Genomic DNA, 22,660 nt, shown 5'->3' with positions numbered 1-22,660 from the left:
CTCACACTTCAGATAGAGCCCTAATATCCAGAGTATACAAAGAACTCAAAAAATTAGACAATAAGAGAACAAACAACCCAATCAACAAATGGGCCAAGGACCTGAACAGACACTTCACAGAGGAGGACATACAGTCAATCAACAAGTACATGAAAAAATGCTCACCATCTCTAGCTGTCAGAGAAATGCAAATCAAAACCACCCTAAGATACCATCTCACTCCAGTAAGATTGGCAGCCATTAGGAAGTCAAACAACAACAAGTGCTGGCGAGGATGTGGGGAAAAGGGTACACTTGTACATTGCTGGTGGGACTGCAGATTGGTGCAGCCAATTTGGAAAGCAGTATGGAGATTTCTTGGAAAGCTGGGAATGGAGCCACCATTTGACCCAGCTATTCCCCTTCTTGGTCTATTCCCTAAAGACCTAAAAAGAGCATGCTACAGGGACACTGCTACATCGATGTTCATAGCAGCACAGTTCACAATAGCAAGACTGTGGAACCAACCTAGATGCCCTTCAATAGACGAATGGATAAAAAAAATGTGGCATTTATACACAATGGAGTATTACTCTGCATTAAAAAATGACAAAATCATAGAATTTACAGGGAAATGGATGGCATTAGAGCAGATTATGCTAAGTGAAGCTAGCCAATCCCTAAAAAACAAATGCCAAATGTCTTCTTTGATATAAGGAAAGTAACTAAGAACAGAGTAGGGACGAAGAACAGGAGAAGAAGATTAACATTTAACAGGGATGAGAGGTGGGAGGGAAAGGGAGAGAGAAGGTAAATTGCACGGTAATGGAAGGAGACCCTCAGGGTTATACAGTGGAGGGGGTAGAGAGAGAGGAGGGGAGGGGAGGGGAGAGGTGGGGAGGGGGGAGGGTGGATGATGGGAAAGGCAGCGGAGCACAACAGACACTAGTATGGCAATTTGTAAATCAATGGATGTGTAACTGATGTGAATCTGCAATCTGTGTATGGGGTGAAGGTGGGAGTTCATAACCCACTAGAATCAAAGTGTGGAATATGATATGTCAAGAAATTTGTAATGTTTTGAACAACCCACAATAAAAAATTAAAAAAAAAAAAAAAAAAAAAAAAAAGAATAAAGTCTGAGTGAGTCTCTGAGCAGACAGGAGGTGGTCAAAAAGAGAGGTTGGAAGGTTACAAGTAGCATCAGATAAGAAAAGGACACTTATTTGAGAAGAAAGATGGGCTCTTTAATTTCTTCTCAGTATTATAGAAAAGGTAAAAAGATGAGTTTGTTTGATTGTCAGATTTTTTAGAAAATAAGACCGAATATCATTGAGAAAATTCACCATTTTGGTACAATAAGATACCAGTCCTTAATATTGATAGTGGCAACTGTGTCTATATATTAAGTCCTCTAACTCTGGTCTGCTCTCCTAAACTGGACAGCAATCACAAATTCTGGGATGTGAAGAAAAATTCTTATAGTGTGAAAAAAAAAAAAAAAAAGACCATTTAATAGCAGCCTCTAAAAATGTACATAAAACATACATTAAATGACTCGGGTAAGTGAGGAAATAGAATTTGCATAGAAAGTTGGTAATTAGGGTCTTCATCATTAAGGACAAACAGTATGAAGAGTAATACAAAGTAAAGAAAGAAAAAGAAAAAGAAATATGAAAACAAATTTAGCCAATAGCTATATCAACAACAACAAAAAGGACAAAAGCTTTAAGTGTATGTAAATATTTCTTACTAAATTATATCATCAAGGCTATGCTCTATATTTAAAAAGCAAGATATCCCAAGAGATATATTATGGTTCATTAATGGAGAAAATACCAACAAAACTAACCATATAAATTGAGCATAGCAAATACTTATGAGGACTTGCCAACCACAGATATACCGTTATGCTCTTCCACAGGGCTACAATACATTACCGTGTTCTCTCCCGTTTGGCACAGAAGCAACCTTGAATAATTTCAACAGCTTTTAATACAGCTAAATATTCATTGCGTGCTCTCCAACACCTATACCAGGCTTGAATCTTGCAGGCAGCTCTCACTTTACATAAATATTTCTTAGCTTTATATCTTCTCCATATAGCCTATCAAATGCAAAAAATATAACAGGTATGCAATGATTGTCATTTTTTGTAAATTGGAAGAATTAGTATTAAGACAGTCAATCTGAGGTTAATGCAGATAAACAAAAATAAATTATAGAAATAAAGTCACATACTAACTCCCATTAGAGTCTGGCATATAGTGAGTCCTCTGAGGACAGTGGTGCCGATATAATGAATGCCTGCCATGTACTTTATCACACATACCCTGTTGCTGGCTGTCAGAAAAGCCTAACGTAATCCTAGCCAATATTTTAAATTGTAAGATGTGCATTACATGTGGAAATCTAGATATATGTGCATCAATGCATTTGGAAGAACAGAAAGAAAATGAACACACTGACCTACTCTCCACTTCCTGGGGAGTAATCCTTACCACTCCACATACATTCTGGTTTTTGTGTGTAATCTGTAAAGGAATCCTGCTCTTACCTTTGTTCCCGGTGTCACTTAATGGTATCTTCTGCTGAGTTACCTAAGCCATAAACATGTCTTGGATCCTTGTTCATGCTCAACATGATGTCAATTCTCTTCCTAACCAAATTAATTCTCCAAACTTCATTTTCACTAACCTATATTAAACTGTTGACTTTCACCTGATCAATGGCCTCCCAAATAGTCTCCCTATTCTAGTTTTGTTCCCTTTACAGTTCACCTTTCACATTCCTGTCAGAGTAACTTTGTAAAAATAAAACCAATTCTAGCCTTCTTCTGCTTAAATGCCTTTATAAATTTTTTTCTGCATCTTACAAAGATATTCACAATTTTGCTCCTGGCCAGTCTTGTCCTATCTTACTTTGTACTCCTCTCTGAAGTTTTTCAATTTTTTGTGTTATCTCCTATAGCTGAAATAGTCCCTCCATACATTTTACTTGGCTCTTTCCAAATTCATCCTTTAGCCAAATATTTGAATATATATGTCACTCACTCTAGAAAGCTTTCTCTTACCACAAGATTAGCTTAGATTCCTTTTGTTCCCACTAACATACACTTCTTACTTAATATTATCATTTCCCTTGCTCAATTAAGTTGTTTGAGGAGAGCAACTAAGTATATCTTACGGTCTATTCCTAAAACCCAGTACAATATTTAGCACCTTATTAGTTGTGGATTTTGAGAGAGAATATTATTTCTAAGCTTAACAGCAACTATCAAGATAACAACATATCACACTTAGGTTCAAAGCCCAATTTATTGCACATAGAACAAAAATAGCTGAAGTGCTCAGATTCAATTCCTGGATCTGCCTCCTTCCAATACAACACTGAAATTTTTTGGTTAATTTTTTCTCAGTTCTCTAATATTTTAAGAGATAAAACTCTATTTTCCTCGCACATTGGAGAATTTATTAAACAAAATAACAAAATGCTTTAGAAGCCAAAAGTGCTAAACTGAATAAAGTACATCTATATAATAAGCAGCTCTAGCTAATATATTATTAGAGGAATATAATTATCCTGTTTCATCCAATTATGCTAAATAACAGTTCACTTTAATTTAAAATTTACTCTTAAAAACTGTCAAATACGGAGATCCCATCTTTTCAAAATTCTTCCAGGAGTGCTATAATTAACACCTATGAAATGCATGACGTGCAAGGTGACCAGGGTCAAAACAACTCCAGTTCTGTGCTGTCTTGCCTGAATCATCATTGGTGTCTTTTCTCACTCTCAAAATAATGTTCTACTTTGGAAGATGATAAAATGGTCACTTAAAGTACTATTATTCTTTATGGCCTGCTTAAACTCATTTAAAAAATTCTCACAAACACAGGCCAAAATATTGAAGCTTTATACTTAAAATAAGTAAATACCTGAATTTTTATGGTGCTACTTTTAATTTTATAAAACTTCTGTTTCTGTATAAATCCTTTGATTCTAGCTTGAATTATAATAACACTCCTCCTGATTTGCAAATAGACTTGTCTTTGGTGTTTTGCAGATAGACGGGCTCTGTAGTGATTTTGTAAAATGACCACTGCTTTTCTATACAGTAAAAACTGCTTTCTGGTTTGCCATGTCCTGATATAACGCTGTAAAGTGACAGCAGCTCTTTTCTGCTGAACAAATCTTCTCCGAAACACAGCCATCAGAAGGAAGGACTGAATTTGGAGGGCAGCACATTTCTGCATTTCCAGTTTTCTTGTGACTGTATCACAAAGATCTCTTTGAATCACTACTATAGTCCCACTTTGAGAATGATACTCTCCTTCCTGTGAAAAGCAAACAGAGAAGTGTTAAACCACCTGTAAATCATAACATCCCCACTTTGAACAGCTTCATATTGGGTTTTACTTCCGTAACAGTTGAATGCAGATTGGTTAGCAAGACTGCCATCCTTTCCTCATATATATTTTAAATTTCTGTCATGCCATTAAAGGCAGCCTGAAGAGGTCAGATTTCTGAATCTGCTAAAACACTTTTTTCTTTCCTTTTTAACTCTGACATATGACCTACAAAATCTGTGTAACAAAAATCAGTTTTCTTTGTTCAATAAACAGCTTTGGCTCTGTGCATTAGGTAGAATGACCAAATTAGTGCGGCAGCCAGGTGCAAACATTGGATATTACTTCTTACCTTAAAGCCTCTGTAAGAAGACTGTACAGAAATAACTGTTTGGGTTCTTGTTGCAGTTAATGCTCTGTATCTTCTTTGAAAAGAAATTACTGTTGCTCTAAAGTGGAGATAATGTCTCCTTGTGACAAAAGCTTTAAAATGCTTCTGAATAATAATGGCAGCTTCATGCTGTTTCTGAGTTTGTTTCCTTATGTTGATGTCCTGAAAACTTGCTTGAATGCTATTTGTTTCTTCTTTACACATATTGGGTTGAAGAGCTTTTTGTTTCTTTTTATTTGCTCGATATCTGTCTTGTAACACTTTTGTAGCCCACTGGAGCTTTTGGTAGAAACAATATTGCTTATACATTTTGTATGTGCTTTGTATTCTAATAGCAGCTCTGTGTTTTTCCCTTAAAAGTTGTCTTGTTTTCATTCCTTTATATGCAGCTTGAATGACCACTGCAGAATCCCATTGTCTGATAAAATTTTCTCTTTGCAATTTTGCAGCTCTGTATGTTCTATAATGTTGTTGAATTATAATTGAGGCACGTTTCTTAGTCTGAAATGAAACAAATGTTCTGTGCATTCTGAAAGTCGCCTGAATGAGAACAGCAGCCCTCTGCATTTCTTGCATTTGTCTCCTTACCACCCACCCTCTGTATGATGACTGGATCTTAATAACTGCCTTTCGTAACTGAAAGAATTGTAAGTGATGCTTCTTTCCACAAAGTTTTGCACGATATGTTCTCTGAATCCAAATAACAGTTTTCCTGAGAGAAAGGAATTTTCTTCTCATCATCACAGTTCTAAATCTCCTCTGAATAAGGGTGGCAGCTAAATGCATAACTTTTAAAAGTCTCCTAGTTTTCATGCCCCTAAAAGTAGCCTGAAGGCGTACTACAGATTGGTTATACCTCTGAAATTGTTTGTTTCTTGCCTTCACTGCTCGGTATCTTTGCTGTACTATTTTTGTTGCCTTCTTTAACTTATTAAAATACATTTGCTGTCTGTATCTTCTATAGCATGACTGAATAAGTGTTGCTGCAACCTGCATCTTTCTTAGAGTTTGTCTAACTCTTGCTCCTCTAAAACTTGCCTGAAGAGTATTAACAGCCTTTAAAGTTGCCAGGTACTTTTCACGCTGAATTTTACCTTGACAATATGCTCTGTATCTTACTTGAATTGCAACAGCTGCTCTTCTCATTGCATGGTATCTTACTCTTGACTGATACATTTTAAACATGGCTTTAATTAAAGTGGCTGCAAAGTGCATGTGTTGAATATGTCTTCTTACTCTAATACCTCTATAAACAGCTTGGATTTTAATTGCTGTCTTCTTTAAATTAAGATACTCCTTTTGTTGATGGTTTGTAATTTTGATATCTCGATACCACCTCTGAATTATAATAGCTGAAGCTCTGTAGATTGCATATTTCTTTTGGGCTCTGTAAGCTCTATATTTAGATTGTATAGTGATTGCTGCTTTGCTGAATTTCTTTATTCTTTTTCTCACTTTCATACCACGGTAAGCTGACTGTAAAACTAGTACAGCCATTTTTGTTTTCAAATACAAACGATGTTGTTCTCTCCCAATTCTGTAAGCTCTATAATACATTTGAATCAAAAGAGCAGCTTTTCTCATGAGTCTCCACCTCTTTTGTTGCACATGCATTCTATAGTATGACTGTATGATGGCCGCACATTTGTGCTTCCTTTGAATTTGTCTTCTCAGGGTTCTTCCTTTCCATGCAGACTGAAGCACCAGTACTGCATGATGGAGTTCAACATACTCCATACGTTGTTTCTTTCCTATAGCCCATGCTCTTAGATGTTGCTGGATGATTAATGCTGCTGATTTTAACAATCTGAATTGTTTCTGGGCCTTGTTCATTCTAAAAGTAGACTGAATCTTGATTGCAGCTTGATGTTCCCTTCTGATCTGCTGCCGGACTTTCCAGCCTCGATAAGCAGACTGAAGAGAAATCACAGCTGCTTTTTTCTTTAAAAAATGTGTTCTTATATCATAAGCAGATTTGTGTGCCCTGTACCATCTCTGAATTTTCATTACAGACCAAAGAACAGATTGATATTTTACTCTTTTACTGTAGCCTCTAAAAGCAGTTTGAATTTTAAGAGCCCCTAGAGATTGTTGTTTCAATAGTCGGCGAACTTTATAACCTCTGTAGACTGCTTGCAAACAAGTAGCTGCTCTTTTGACTTGCAAGAAGTTCTTCCTCTGATTGACTTGTACTTTGTATGCACGATAGTAATTCTGAATGACAACAACTGCTTTATAAGTTTTCAGGTAGTGCTGCCGCATCCTTCTCATTCTGAAATAAGACTGCAACGAAACAGCAGCTTTTCTTTGCAATCTCATCTGCTTTCTGACCAGGTATCCTCTAACAAAAGCTTGCAATTTGATACAAGATTCACGTATCTGCACATATTCTTCTCTCTTTCGTGCAGCCATTTTTTGTGTACGGTACCATTGCTGGATTAATAGCACAGCTTCTCTTAAAAGTAAATATTGTTTACGTTCTTGTTTCATCTTGACAACTGACTGCAACTTTATTGTAGCATTTTTTAGACTCACAAATTTCTTTCTGGAAATATAAGCACGATAATATGACTGAATCTTTATAATAGATGTTAGGATATGAATAAATGTTTTCCTGGCTTGCATCCCTCTACATGCAGACTGTAGAACAATGACAGCAGAACGTGTTCTCTGATAAGTTGCTAGAACTTTCCTGGCTGAAATGTAAGCTCGGAAATGAGTCTGAATTATAATGGCTGCTTTCTTCATCCTCTTATATTTCTGTAATTGCTGATGTTTTCTTATGTGTGCCTGCAATCTGATAACAATCTTCTTAAGTTTTAAAAATCTAAATTTGTCCTGTCGCATTCTCCAATATGATTGCAAAACATAAGCAGCTCTAATTTGTTTGTATAAATTCCGAGCCTTCATTCTCCTGAAAGCTGCCTGTAGTTGAATGGCTGCAGCTCGTTTCTGTAAGTAGTTGGTGCGCTCAATCTTTCCTTTAAGATATGCTTTGTAGTACATCTGGATAGTCAGCACAGACTCTTTCTTTCTTTTATATAACTTTTGGGCTTGAAAGCACCGAAATCTTCTCTGAATAATAACAATACAAGATCTAATATAAATATATTTCTGTAATTCTCTGTGCCTTCTATACCATGATTGTATGACAATAGCAGACTTTTCTTTAGCTTTTCTCCTGGAATGCCATTCTCTAAAAGCTCTTTGCAATATTACTGCAGCTTTTATTTGTAATTGCATTTTACGTTGCTTCCATCTTCTGAACACAGATTGGATTATAAGGCATGATGATTTTAACCTTTTATATCTTTGTTGATCTTGTTTTCTTCTTAAACTAGCACGCCAATGCCTTTGAATTGTAATTGTGGCCCAAAGATATCGTTTATAAGATGTAACAGCAATTATCATTCTTATTCTAGATTGCAGGATGACTGAATAATACTTCAATTTCAGAAATCTTTTTCTAGTGGAATATCTTCTCCAATACCCCTGGGAAAGGTAATAATGGACAAAATGTAAAATAGACATAGCTTTCTATTCTTAATACTTTTAAAAATATTAAGTTTTCTAATACCATGCTTAAAAATGAACACATTAATTAGAAAGCAAATGTTTCATTGCTAACATCTTGTTTATAGTTTAGTCTTTACATTGATACAGCTGTAGTCAATTCAGAAATCCATTTCAATTCTAATTATATTTACACTGCATTTGTATTACAGAGTCATAAGTAGCAATTTTGTTATATTAGAAGGAAAAGAAAAATATTATAATATTTTTGGTATCTATTGGTTATATATAATTTCTGAAGACTTTATTTCCAGATCTTAAATATTTCCTTTATTTTATGGTTGCTAAACTATCTTATTATGCTTGAAAATTCTGTACATAAGGCATCCTGTACTATAACATTACAGGACTGATAATATAATCTGTTTCCACGGATTTCCCATCCATGAATTCAAACAGGTGAGGGTGGAACATTTTCCAAAAGAAAAAAGAAAATAAAGATGTGACTGTATTGAACATGTACCAACTTGATTTCTTGCCATCATTCTCTAAACAATAAAGTCTAAAAACTATTTATACACTACTGGCATTGCATTAAATATTAGAAATACTATAAGAGAATTCAAAGCATACTGGAGGATGTGGATGTGCATGGTTATACACAAATACTATGCCATTTTGTAAACATACAGATTTGGATATCTGCTGGGGTCCTAGAACCAATCCCTCATGGATACCAAGGGACAACTGTAGAGGAGTTTGAGAAACAAATGAGCTAGACCACTTTCAGGGTTATTGTTGTCATTAAAAATAAAATTACTTTCTTTTACCAAATATGGGGATTATAGATATATGATATATGGAAAAAAAAAAAATATATATATATATATATGGAATTTTGGAAACACTCTAAAGTAAGCAAACTTTTGTCTCTTGAAAAGCCACAATTATAATGTAGACTCTTAGTCAATGAAACAATATGTTGGCTCAACAAACAGGACTGCAGACTTTCCAGCCAATTCCAGTTGCTGATATCTACATGATCCCAGGCTACTGGTAATCAAGTTCTAGATAATTCTTATAGAAACCTGTCCAAAACAATCTATAAATTGCTGATTAGGAGAGGGGCATGTTGTTTCTTTATATATATATATATATATATATATATATGTATTTTTTTTTTTTTCCTTTCGTGCAAGTAGAGCAGTATAGAGACTGGGTACCAAAGAATCTACAGCAAAAAAAAAAAAAAAAAAAAGAAAGAAAGAAAAAAGAAAAAAATCTCAGAATAATAAGTAAACAATAAATGTATAAGCTTAGTACTATTTACATTTGTAGCAAAACAGTGAAATGCTAAGGTGCATATCTAACAAAATATGTACAAAATCTATATGAGCAAAAATTCAGAACTGATGAAATATCAGAAATTTAGATCTAAATATACCATGGTCATGTATGTTTAAGAAGTCTCAAAATTATCAAGACGTCAATTCTTTATTTTGATTCAATCCAATCTCAATCAAAATCTCACCAATTACTTTGGATATCAGCAAACTGATGCTAACATTATACAAAAAAGCAAAGGACCCAGAATAGTCAACACAAGGAACATATTATGTTAAATAGATGTTACATATTTTGGCTAAAAAGTAAAATAATATAGACATTCTATTGACTAATTATAAGCATTATTTTCATTATATACTAACTAAATGGGCTTGGAAGAAAAATGTGTGTATTATTTGTTCCCAAAGAGAAGTTTCTAGGACTCATTATTAAGATAAAGCTATACCTTGGTAAGGTACATGGATACAAAATAGAGTGATGCTGTATGCCACAATGTCCCATGCAGTGGAAGACTACAAGTCTCTAATACAAAATGAAGACAGCAAGATGCATAGAACTAGTCTTGTCCCTTTCAGAACAAAGAAGGATTTCAATTATGTTTCAGTCTTATGCTGAATGTAGCAAAGAGATTCACAGGTAGTAACGAGATGCTAAATGATTTTTAAATCAAATATAGTCGGCTTTCTGTATCTATGAATTCTACATTATCAAATTCAACCAAGAGATTGAAAATATTCCAGAAAAAAAAGTGCCTGTTCTGAACATGTACAGACTTTTCCTATCATCATTATTCCTTCAACAATGCAGTATAATAATCATTTATACAGCACTTACATTGTGTTAGGTATTATAAGTAATTTAGAAAATTGAAATATACAGGAAGACATACATAGATAATATGCAAATCATATACATTGCAGATTTTGGTATTTACAAAGGGGTCCTGGAATCAATCATTTTTGGATATTAACAACATTAGAAAAAGAATTCTAATATATAATCATTGAAGACTTTGTCATATTTTTCCTTCTTCCTTTAAAATGTTACTAGAAATGTTTAAGTTAAAAAAATTGGTCAGGATACTATACCTGAATGACCGTTGCTGCTTTATTCTGTACATTTTCCAGTTTTTCCTTTTTTAACATTAATAATTTTCTTTGTGCTAAGACTCTTCTCCAATATTTCTGAATGACCAGTGTTGCATTAATCTTTCTTTTCACTCGTTGTTTGGTTAGAAAATTTATTACAGCTGACTGAATAATTATCGCAGCTTTATCTCTCTCCTTAAAAAACAAAACCAGCAAATGTGAATTAAATACTTAATTATTTAAGACTTTATTCCTTATATGATAACTAATTTTTTTAAGTTAATTAAGTTACTACAGGACTTTGGGCAAGAGCAAATTATTTCAGTTATTATTCTTTCTAAGTCAGACACTGTGTAGGAAAGCAGGTTATGTTTTGTAGTTGCCAAAATGTTAGTTGTTTTAGATAGCTACTGAAAACTGGCCATAAATATAAATTTACTGTAATTAAAAATTGAGGAGCAATAATGAATGTAACCTATTTCTGAAATATATATGATAAATTTTATTAGACAATGACTATTTGTTCTATTATTGATGGTTTTCTAAATATTAAATATAATATTGGTTAGTAGGTAGGAAGATAAAAGGGTTAAAATAATCTGTTCTGTTCGACTGGTCAAGAGACCATTTCTCAGATTATTAAAAATGGCATTTTTCTCAGAACCTAAGAATGAAGCTATTTTATGTTAATGAAAAATTTTGTACTGTTGGGATCACAAAAGAAAGCAATAAATAACATCTCTATCCCTGTGTCCAGATCTTAAACATTTTGAAAAATAAAATAATGGACACCAAAGTACTGCTTTATAAAGGATAAACTGAAAGATGGTCTCAGGACAAACAAAATGGTCTTGTTAATTACTGCAAAATCAGACACTTGATGTCCAGACCCAGTCAACACTAGCACTAGGATAAGCCTCACAGAGCACAACTTGAAAAAATCAAAAGGAGAGTCCTGCTGAAAAAAGAGCTGAGTCAAGCATCCCTAAGTTATTCGTCACAAATTTACAAAGCAGACAACATTATTCCCCATGCCCTAGGGCAGACTAAGTGAAAGGGTGGACAGAGGTGGAAAGGTGTCAAATTAAGGAAATAGTAGTGATTAGAATATTCACACCATGTCACCTCAAAATACATACATGCAATTATTAAATTTATCTTTTTAACTTCATATATTAGTAAATATAAAATTCACATCAAGAACCAACCAACTGGAGGCTGTATAGTAGCTCAGTGATAAAACATTAGCCAAGTATGTCCTGGGTTTGATCAATAGCACAATTAAAAAAACAACAACAAAAAAAAAAACACTAGCATATTTTAAAGTACAATTCATATGTCTTCATTTTCTAGGATTACCTCATAGAGCTTTAGTTCTGTTTTTATTTTATATTTTCTCCATGTTGTCTGTATAAGTCGAGCAGCTCTTATTTCTTTACGAAGATCTAAAAGCCTTGCACAAAGAAATGACAAATAGGTAATAACCACCTAAAAAAACACAAAAGATGAATACAGATGACCAACAGAGAATATATACTCACTGTTATATTCTGAGACTTATTAAGAGTTTAAGAAACCCTTATTTACCTTTTCATCTGGAATTGTATTTGACATATCTGAATGATGAATCATAGCAGGTATTCCACCAAGGTCTCTAACTGCAGACCTGACCAAATAAAAATTTTTCTTTTCATTTTCCAGAAGTTCTTTGTGGAGTTCTGAAGTATTTTCTATGAAAGAAAGAGAGAGAGAGAGAGAGAGAGAGAGAGAGAGAGAGAGAGAGAGAGAGAGAGAGAGAGAGAGAGAGAGAGAGAGAAAGAAAGAAAGAGAAAGAGAGAGAGAAATTAGAATGCTATTGCCCAAAATCAGACATGGCAAAGAACCAGAAAGGTTGATCAACAAAAAAGAACTAACCAGGATCAAATGATTTAAGAGATATGTCCAGAGTACTGTCGTCGGATTCAGAGGAAGAATTTAATACCACTGAACCAGTTTGTGTGCATTCCACAGTTTGAGTAGTACGCTGACATATAGCATCAAAAGGCACATAGCAAGGATGGTAGTGATGGATAAGGTAACATAACACACGGCCATCTGAGAAAGACACTGTAAAATTCTCTACCTGATTGGAAATACCAGAAAAATAATTAATTGTTTTTAAATACTCATATTAGCTTTCATAGAACATTATATCCTTTTAGTAGTTAAAGAGTATCACACTAATTGTTAAGAGAATCTAGTATTCCATATGCACAGCCAAATTCTCAAATATTAAATCCTAACCATTTCAAAAGTAGGATTTTATATTATTATTGTCTTGGATTAGATAGTATCAATCAAAACTTCATGTCCTTCCCACAACCTCAGGATGTGACCTTATTTGGAAACAAGGTCATTAAAGATATAATTAAGTGACATGGGGTCATACAAGTAGGGTGAGTTCTTAATCCATTATGACTGGTGTCCTTTTAAGAAGAAAGAGACACACAGACAGAAACACAAGGAGAACACCATAAGATGGGAAGAGGCAGAGACTGAAATAATGCACAGATTATTCAAAAACCACCAAGCAACTGGCAACCACCAGTACTTAAGAACATGACACAGTTCCCTAGAGACTTTAGTGAGAGCATGTTCCCGTCTCAGGCATGGTATCAGACTTCAAGTCTCTAGAGCTGTGAATAGAATAAAGGTCTAGTTTGCAGTAATTTGTTATAGCTCTCTTAAGAAAATACAGTAATTATAGTCAATTCTCATTATCCATGAACACTGAATAGGGAATACTGACCACTTCTCAGGGGGGAAAGACACAGTTAAGTTGCTGTGAGCCTCTGGTCCCAACATTTCATCAATCCGTAGATGGCATTGTTCTATGTATCTTTCTGGTTCAGTCAGAAACAAAGCATGGCCAACAGCACTATATACTCAATGCCTAAACAAAGTTTACTTAATGTACATACTTTGCTTGGAACATCACAGTTTTCTCTTATGAATACTGCATATGCTTCTACTACACTTGATAGCCATTTTAAACAAGAATATAATAACAAAATGGACATCGTATACCAGTTCTGTATAAATGCTTAATTAAGGGCATTTTTCCCCCTTAGTGATATAGAAAACTTACATCATGCATTTTCCAATTGGTGACAACTTAGATTAGTTAAAATCTAGCCTATAACAATATAATCATTCATGTGAGGAAAAGTCTGCTTTAAATCTGAAAATTACACTATTTAAGAAATGTAAGAAAATATTTTATGCATTAAGCTTAATTGACATCAACCAAAATTATTTAAAGATAGTGAATTAAAACAAAAACAACCACAAAAAAACTTTACCTTCTTATTATAGAAGGCACAAACTGCATTTACCCAATCCATCAATAATTTCACATTTTCACTATACTGTTCAAAGAAACCACTATTTCTTTTGTCTTTTTTCTTATTAATAATAGCATCAGAGCAGCACGACACTGCAGACATTGATTTCTTTATACTGTGTGTGTATTTTAGAAAGTGAATTTCTTCCTTTAATTGCTCTAAATTAAGGGAAATATCCACCTGAAACATATAAAAAAAGGATAAATTCCTTAATTTTTAATATATTAGTTTATATTTTTAATGTTTTATGGGTGCTTTATATTGTACATAATAGTGGGATTCATTGTTACATATTCATACATACCCATGACATGATTTGTCAATGCCTTTTCCTAGTACCCTTCTCCCCTTTTCCTCCTCTCCTGCCTTCTCCATTCTTGCCTCACTTTCCTCTACTGTACTGGTCTTCTATTTTCATGAGATTCCCCACCCTATCCCCCCCTTTTTTTCCTTTGTTCTCTCTAGTTCCACATCATGTTATTTTTGACCTACAGAATTAAAGTATCTATTCTGTATTTTGATCAACTGCAGGTTAAAAAAATAAAACCTAATTAGAAATTTTAAAATCCAAAAATAAAATTCCCAAAGTACAGAAAAATCTACATTTTCTTTAAGGACCTCATACATGCTAGGCAAGGCAAGCACTCTTCTACTAAGCTACATCCCCACACAGTTCCACGTATCAATGATATAAACTTGAGCTTCAGTTTCCTCACCTGTGAAGGAGACTTAACATGACCTAATACATGTGTGAGAAATATTAAAATAGAATACATACAAAAATTATCACAGGCCAAAGACAGAATAAATTCTAATAAGTGGTAGTTATTATTGTGTTTATTTGATTCAAATTCCTTTTATAAACTAGTAATCAAAATTGAAAAAAAAAAAAAAACACAAAATGTGCCAAATGTATAATACCTGAAAAGCAAATACAATTTTCCAAAGCAATGCAAGAGTCTTTTCTCTGTGCCTATCCACAATATCCTTAGATAGGATTGAATTTCCTGCCAATAAAAATGCAGTCCATTAGCATGATTCATGTATATATATCTACCAATATTCAACGAGAATAAGTATTTCTCTGTTCAGTTTTTACCATGTTCATCACTTAATTGAATTCCTCGTGATTTAAGAATTTGAAGAACAATGTCAACATTGTGCATTTTTTGAAGACGACTTATTGCAGGAATCCTGAGTTTCTTTGAAAGATTCCAGTTCTGTGTGAGAAGTTCCATGGTTCGCCTAGTAGTAAAGAAATTTTCAGATGAATTTGCTATGTAACAATATATATGAAAAGAAATATTCATTTAAAAATAGTTATTACCCACATAAATCCCAAGAGTTTAAAGAGAGTAAAGTCAAAAAGATTCCAAATAACTATCTCAAAACTGTATTGCTCCATAGTTAATGAGTAGCTGTTTTTCATTTTTAATTTTTAAATATGGAAATCCATGAATAAAATGATAAGAAAACTGAAGCATATACAAAAATATACGTATTAACAAAATAATAAACTTCTACAGAGAAAGACAAAAAGGAAGGAAAGGAAGGATAAGAAGAAGGAGGCATGTATTAAGGTGTGCTATAATCTATTAATCAAGTTAAGTGTTTTTTTATTTTAGTCATCATGGTAAATCCCATAGGCAGGTGTTAGTGCCCCCCCCCCCATTTTTTTTACAGAGAAAGAAACAAAGGCCCAGAGGAAGTTAATTTAATTGATCTAATTCATCATCATATACTGCTATGACAGAAATAAGACAGCAATTAAAATCTTGTTTCATCAGTTTCCATAACTACAGTTGGTCACATTCTCTTTCTCTCTCTCTGCGTATAATAGTAATGCATACAATAAACATAGTTGAATGTCTACCTAAAAAAGACATGTACTCCGGAGCTTGAATTCAAATTCCTAATATCATCTAGGTTACCAATATTTTATCCACTACACAATAGTCAATATTTCCACAGAAAAAGCAAGCCTCATCTGATGTTGTATATAACTAAAAGGTGGCAAAATTATTTACAGATCATAGTTTCTAAAGGCTAGAAAATGACTTAAGATCATCCTAGACCAATCAATGTAGGAAACATTTCTGCAACAATAGACCAACCCATTACCAGTTTAACTGGCTGGTTTGAAATTTAAATACACATAAAAAAACATACATAATGGGGCTGGGGCTATAGCTCAGTGGTGGAGCACTTGCCTAGCATGTGTGAAACACTGGGTTTGATTCTCAGCACCACATAGAAGTAAATAAATTAAATAAAGATATTGTGTCCATCTATAACTAAATCTCTCTCTCTTTTTTTTTTAACCCCCAAAGTGTTTCCTTGATAAGGGTATAACATATTGAAGAGTTCCCTAGAAATAAGACTAATGTCTCCAATCCAGAAATTCTAAAGAGACTAACTGAAGTACATGGTCAAAGCCAGGCCTTCCAAAGCTGAAATAAGCAATCCATTACTAAAATCATAGCCAATTGTGAGGGATTCCAGTTTATTATTTGGGAAATATTCTGTAATTTAAAGTCAGGCACCAAAGAGTCTATATCTCCATTTTACTCTATAAAACTTGGGCAAGTCATTCTATCACTTCATCTGATTTTAATCAAACATTAAAACAAAGTAAATGCTACTAAAGCTAGTCTGAAATGATAATGGAACTCATGAAGCTACTATTGATATAAAATGTATTTAAGTGTTTCATGTTTTAATTAGTTTCATGCTCTTTCCCAGTCTTTTTCTGAGATATCAGTAGTTCCTAACCATGTACTACAGAGCATGTACTCAAGTCACATGCCAACAGAAAAAAAGTGTGATAGGAGAAAAGTTTCTAGGCATAAAACTGATATCATTTTTTTGAAAGAGAAATCTCAATTTTTTTCAACCCTAAATTTATTCCATTACAAGAACAAAAAATATATATATTTATGAGTACAGAGTACGATGTTTTCCAAAAAATTTTAGTCTATTCCATTAGCAAAATGATTCTATTTCTTATACTTACACAAGACGCACTCCACACTGCAAATCTACAGCAAGATTTGTAACAGAAAAATCAAATTCATCAAATGGTGTCTGAACGTGGCTAACAGGCAATCCCAAAAAGCCAAGGTGACGGGAAAGATCACCTTCACCACTTAGGAAATCTCGTGAAAAAGCCAGAAGGATTTCTTTACTAGCCTACAAAGAAACAGGTTGCAGATATAATATTTCAATAGTATAACTTTTCATATAATAAAAGCAAATCCTTTTGGTCATTCTGTACATATAGACATAAAATTAATTATAGTATAAAAAGATTTTCAGTTTCATATCAAATGTTAATACTGCAAATATCATAATACATTTTCATTTTATATTCTCTTTAAAATTTGTTCATAATTAATAACATACTATAAAACCTAGCATTAATTTGATAATATACTACATCAAAATTAGGTAAGAAATTTCCCTCAAAATTAATTTCTTAGAAACATAGTTTAGTTCATTTCCATGTCAAAATTAAGAGTAATAATGATGTACTGGTGAAAGGTTAACCAAGAAAAAATCAGGCAAGATAGAATTACTGATGAGATTCACTAAATAAACATTCATTCATATTATATTCTAAAATATTAGTCTCTAGAAAGTTAATGTTCTTTCTGGGCTGGGGATGTGGCTCAGTGGTAGAGTACTTGCCCCACGTGTGTGAGGCAATGAGTTTGATGCTCAGCACCACATGTAAATAAATTAATAAAATAAAGGTCCATCAACAGCTAAAAAAAAAATTAAAAAAAAAAAAAAACAAAGTTAATGTTCTTTCTAAACAGAAAATATGCCATAAGATCAACAAAAGTCTTAAATGGGAAATTTGAAATATATAACATAAAATGAAAACTATACCTTGAATTCGGCATCTTTACAGAAGAGACAAGGATCATGATCAATAAGTCTGGAAATTTTAGCATGATCAAGGAAACAGACCAACAACAATAACTTTTTCAGTGTGAACTTGGACAAAGCTTCTTCATGACCTTAGAAAAAAATATTAAAAAAAATAATAACAAATTCATCCATGAAAGGCAAGTTTCACTTAAAACATGAAAAAAGTAGTAGCAAACAAATAAAAAAATCAATCTATGTGCCTTAGTGTTTTACATATATGAATTCAATAAACCCACACAACAACTCTACATAAGAGGTACCATTTAATATTTTCAATTCATGGATAAGGAAAATGGGCACATGAGGAGATTTAGCTGGATTCATTCAACTGACATTTAAGGAGCACCTACTATTTGCAAGCTTTGTCCTAGGCACTATATATACAGTAGCAAAGCATGACAAATATAATCTGAATAGGATTTATAACCTACTGGAGGGAGAAGATGGATAGAGACAACAAATAGTAGTAATAATTATACATAGTAAAGAGGAGTAATGGGAATAAGGGAAAGGAAGGCAGTGGAAACAGACCTATTTAGACTGGTTTCTTTAAGAAAGTAAAACACAAATAGAAACAGGAAGAATAACTAGAAGCCATTTGTGCATAGTGTGGAGAAAATGCAAAGGAAGCAGCAATGTTTACCATCTCTGTATAAATGAGGAACAGTAGGGTGTCTATATTCAGCTGCTATATCAGGATTCCAAAGCAAGCGATTCAGAATAAACATAGCCAACCCTGTGACATCACTATTGTCTTCCAAAGATATGAGTTCACCATAAATTGTCTAAAAACAAAAAATTAAAACCTAAAGTCAGAATCATACTACCTCAAAAAAGGAATGAAACGCTATTGGAGAAGAGTAGACAACAATCTTCTAAAGAACTGGTAATAGTCTATATCCTAAACAGTAAGGAAATGACATAGTCATTCAGTAAATAACCCTTTAAAACTGTAAATATATACTTTATGCATTTTTAAGTGTTTACTTCACAACAAAAAAAGACAAAACTTAGAACTTAGATAATTTTTTAATCATCTGACAAAGAGCATTTACATTTATGTTTAAAATTTTTCCTTTAAGTTAAAGGAATATTACAGGTATATACCACTGCTGGGGGCAGTGGTATATACCTGTAATCTCATTTACTTGGAGGCTAAGGCAGGAGGATCACAAATTTGAGGCCAGCCTCAGCAACTTAGCAAGACCCAGTCTAAATAAAAAATAAAAAGTATTGGAGTACAGTACTGCTGGATTCAATCTCCAGTACCAAAAATTTTAAAAAGTATAGGAACATTGTTCAAATTTAATTATAACCATGCCACTACAGATATCATGAAAGTATAACAGAACCCTAATTATTCAAAATTTTATAATAGTTAACAAGTACTATGTAATAACTCAAATCTGGATGACGTTTTTTAAAGTAGTAGTCCATCAAATAATTGGAAAGTTGTGATTTGGCTCAGACAGTTGTAGGTACAAGGCTTGACCAATTACTGGCATTTTACAAGTCACTTAATATCATAGCTTTCACTTTGTTAGAGAAGTAAAAATAATAATATTCACATCTCATTGAGTTTTAAAGAGACTTAAATTAGAAAATATGTTTTAAACAGCCTAGTCTTTTCATTTATAAGTGTTCAAAAATTAGTTTACTATACTATAGGTTCATTACAGCCAAGACCACATTATGTATACTTAAAAGACTACAGAAGTAACTGGGCATGGTGGTGACACAACTGTAATCCCAAGTGGCTTGGAAGGCTGAGGCAGTTTGAGGCCAGCCTTAGTAATTAAGCAAGGCCCTAAACAAGTTAGCAAGACCTTGTCTCAAAATAAAAAATAAAAAAGGCTGTAGGTGTGGCTCAATAGTAAAGTGTTCAATCTCCAATTTTATTAAAGAATATTCTAAGTATATAATTGAAAAATAAACTGTTTAAAACTAAAACATATGCTCACCTCTAGGCCAATTCGAAGCCACAAAGGATTATAGGATAATAGCCAGTTCAAGACTTTCTGACGTTCTCCTGAAATATAGATCAAAAGAAAGACAAGTTCAGATCACTAATTAAATAAAGAGGATAAAATTCCATGGAAAAGATATCAGTGGGAAAAAAAAGAATAATCACTTATATGAAGCAAATTGTCTATATGAAAAATGCTTCTATTCTTAACTATACATGATTATATTTATCTATGTGAGATTTTGGGCAGAAAAGCTAAAGCAAGTAAATTTAGCTTTGAAACAAAAAATATCTCTATCTATCTATCTATACACACACATACACACACACGAAATGAAATCAGTGTCTGGAAGAGATAATTTTACTTTTATATTTATTGTAGCATTATTCACTGTAGCCAAGATGTGGAAACAAACTAAGTATCCATCAATGAAAGAAAGAATAAAAAAAATGTGTTGTGTCTATACACATAATGAAATACTATTCAGCCTCTAAGATGAAGGAAATACTGTCTTTTTTCACAACATGGATAAGCCTGTAGGACATTATGTTAAGTGCAATAAGCCAGGAAAGGAAAAACAATCACTGTATTATCTTGCTTGCACATGTAATCTAAAAACATTGAATTCACAGAAGCAGAGAGAATGGTGGTTGCCAAGGGCTGAGGAGATGCTTATCAAAAGGGTATAAAGTTTCATTTATGCAAGATGAATAAGTTCCAGAGATCTACTCTATAGTATTGTGATTATAGTTATCAAAGCTGAATTACAAACTTGAAATCTGTTAAGAATACATCTTAAATGTCCTCAACCAACCCATCCTCCCCACAAGCGTAACTATGTAAGGTGCTAGATATGTTAATCAGCTACATTGTAGTTATCATCTTACAATATATATGCATATCAACATCACACTGTACATCTTAAATATATACAATTTTTATCTGTCAATTATACTTCCTTCAATAAAACTGGGGGAAGGGACTAAATGCAAAATTTAAAAAATTAATCAATAACCTTCTTACCAATATCTTTCCAGAGGTGTTTATCTTTTCGAACAATTAACCGCCTATTTTCAATTTCAATTTCAAGCTTTTTAATAGCTTTAACCATTTGTTCAGATGTAAATAAACAGCATGCTGTGCGGCGTAATCTATTCAACCTGCACCGTGCAGTATAAGCTCTGAGAGACATTTCATCTTTTGTAGGCACTCTAGGAACACTTATTTTATGTTGATTCTCCGCTCCCAAAAGAAGAGTAGCAGCATTTACTGGGTAAAAAAAAAAAAAAAAAAAAAAAAGGATAAATGTTTCTGGTTAAAAAATATCATAAATTCTTAAATTCAGCAATAAAATCCAACTTAAGATGATAAAAATGGAATCCATTTCCCACTCCTTCCAAGTTTTCTTCTGATTCTCTAATCTTAAAATGTAGTTGTCATCATTCACTAAGTACCTTGGGCCAATATATCTCTACAACCTGTTAGCACTACCTGCTACCACCAACATTTTAAATATTAGCTTCTCTAATCCAGAATATTAAATGACCTTTGAACTGGCTTATTTTCCATCATTTTTATAAATTAATTAAATAAAGTTAAGCTCCTAAAGAATGTGATTTTTGCTCAGATCCAAGATGGTAGACCAGAGGGAGGCAGCATTCTGTGCCCCAGGCCTCAGCTTTAGAAAAGGACTTCTGACTCCTGACTACTTGCTCACGCAGGTCACAAGGTGCCTTAGTGGAACCACGGGCATCAGCACCAGCGCAGAATTCCCAGACGCCGCTCCCACGAAGTACACTCAGCTGCTACCCATGCAGGAACTCCAGCTACCACTCCCATGTGGACCCCCATCTTCCAATGTGGGGCTCCCTCGGTCGCCTCCATCTTGGGACTCGGCAGCTACTGCCTTAGTCCCCTACTTGTGGTAGCCGGCCTGCACCTGGGGGCATCAGAAGCTCTGAAAAAAAGCTGAGAGCTGCAACACTGCATGCTACAGAGCTCATCTGAACCAATCACAACACATCTCCTGGCTACCCCACCCCATCCCAGAAAGCAGCTGCCTCCATCTTGGGTTATCTTCATCACCATCGTTAGTTGGGGCAACTACCAGTTTGGAACACCAAATAGCCACGTACCCATAGTTTTCTAATTCCTCCCAATCGCCAGCAGCTGCTAACTTGGAACAGTGCAATAAAAAACAGCCCTCTGTGACAGCCACCAGAGTGCAACATACAAGAACCTCTGGAGAAAGGCTCCTGATTAGGAAATAGAAAGGGAGAGGGTGAGGGAGATACACTTTAGAGACTAATTTAGAGGGCAGGAACTGTGAGGTCTACAGGTGAGATAAGGAGATAAGACCCAGCACCCATATGACAGGAGCAGATAGATGCCAAAGGAGATCCTTGAGGTGCAGTCTCCCGACTGGAGTGCCAAACCCAACTTCCAGGTGCCCTGCACACAAGACCAACCCTCACACCCTGGTAACCCCCACCATCATGAGGGCAGAGATACTAACTAAGAACAGACAACCCCACCTACTGGATGAGAAGGGAAGCAGGAAAGATTCTCATCCCCAACCAAAACAATCCTTATTTCTTCCTTTGAGATTTTTTTTCTTTCTTCTCCCTCTTTATTCTCCTGCCCTCACATCCCCAACATATGTGAAAGCAAGTACTTTGCATGAATTAGGATATTGAGGACTCGTAACTGA

At 34.0% G+C, this 22,660-nt stretch overlaps 1 protein-coding gene across 2 annotated transcripts in view; it reads right to left on the bottom strand.

Moving 5' to 3' along the window:
• The window catches only part of Aspm (assembly factor for spindle microtubules), a 56,741-nt gene that overhangs the window by 16,552 nt on the left and 17,529 nt on the right, over positions 1–22,660 (bottom strand). For both annotated transcript variants that reach the window (XM_046464908.2, XM_046464919.2), the window contains exons 6-20: positions 20,974–21,219; positions 19,945–20,012; positions 18,627–18,768; positions 17,942–18,072; positions 17,064–17,239; positions 15,150–15,295; positions 14,972–15,057; positions 14,009–14,230; positions 12,582–12,789; positions 12,255–12,397; positions 12,027–12,155; positions 10,668–10,862; positions 4,681–8,211; positions 3,918–4,316; positions 1,920–2,086 (exon numbers count right to left, since the gene is read on the bottom strand). In XM_046464908.2, the coding sequence (XP_046320864.1) occupies positions 1,920–2,086; positions 3,918–4,316; positions 4,681–8,211; positions 10,668–10,862; positions 12,027–12,155; positions 12,255–12,397; positions 12,582–12,789; positions 14,009–14,230; positions 14,972–15,057; positions 15,150–15,295; positions 17,064–17,239; positions 17,942–18,072; positions 18,627–18,768; positions 19,945–20,012; positions 20,974–21,219 (5,989 nt within the window). The remainder of the gene's footprint in view (positions 1–1,919; positions 2,087–3,917; positions 4,317–4,680; positions 8,212–10,667; positions 10,863–12,026; positions 12,156–12,254; positions 12,398–12,581; positions 12,790–14,008; positions 14,231–14,971; positions 15,058–15,149; positions 15,296–17,063; positions 17,240–17,941; positions 18,073–18,626; positions 18,769–19,944; positions 20,013–20,973; positions 21,220–22,660) is intronic.

This window comes from Marmota monax, unplaced genomic scaffold (genome assembly GCF_021218885.2).
Source record: "Marmota monax isolate L192 unplaced genomic scaffold, Marmota_monax_Labrador192_F-V1.1 WCK01_AAM20220418_F8-fsc00099, whole genome shotgun sequence".
Classification (NCBI taxonomy): Eukaryota; Metazoa; Chordata; class Mammalia; order Rodentia; family Sciuridae; genus Marmota; species Marmota monax.
Note: the sequence above shows the minus strand (reverse complement) of the source record. Positions and strands in the feature narration are given on the sequence as shown.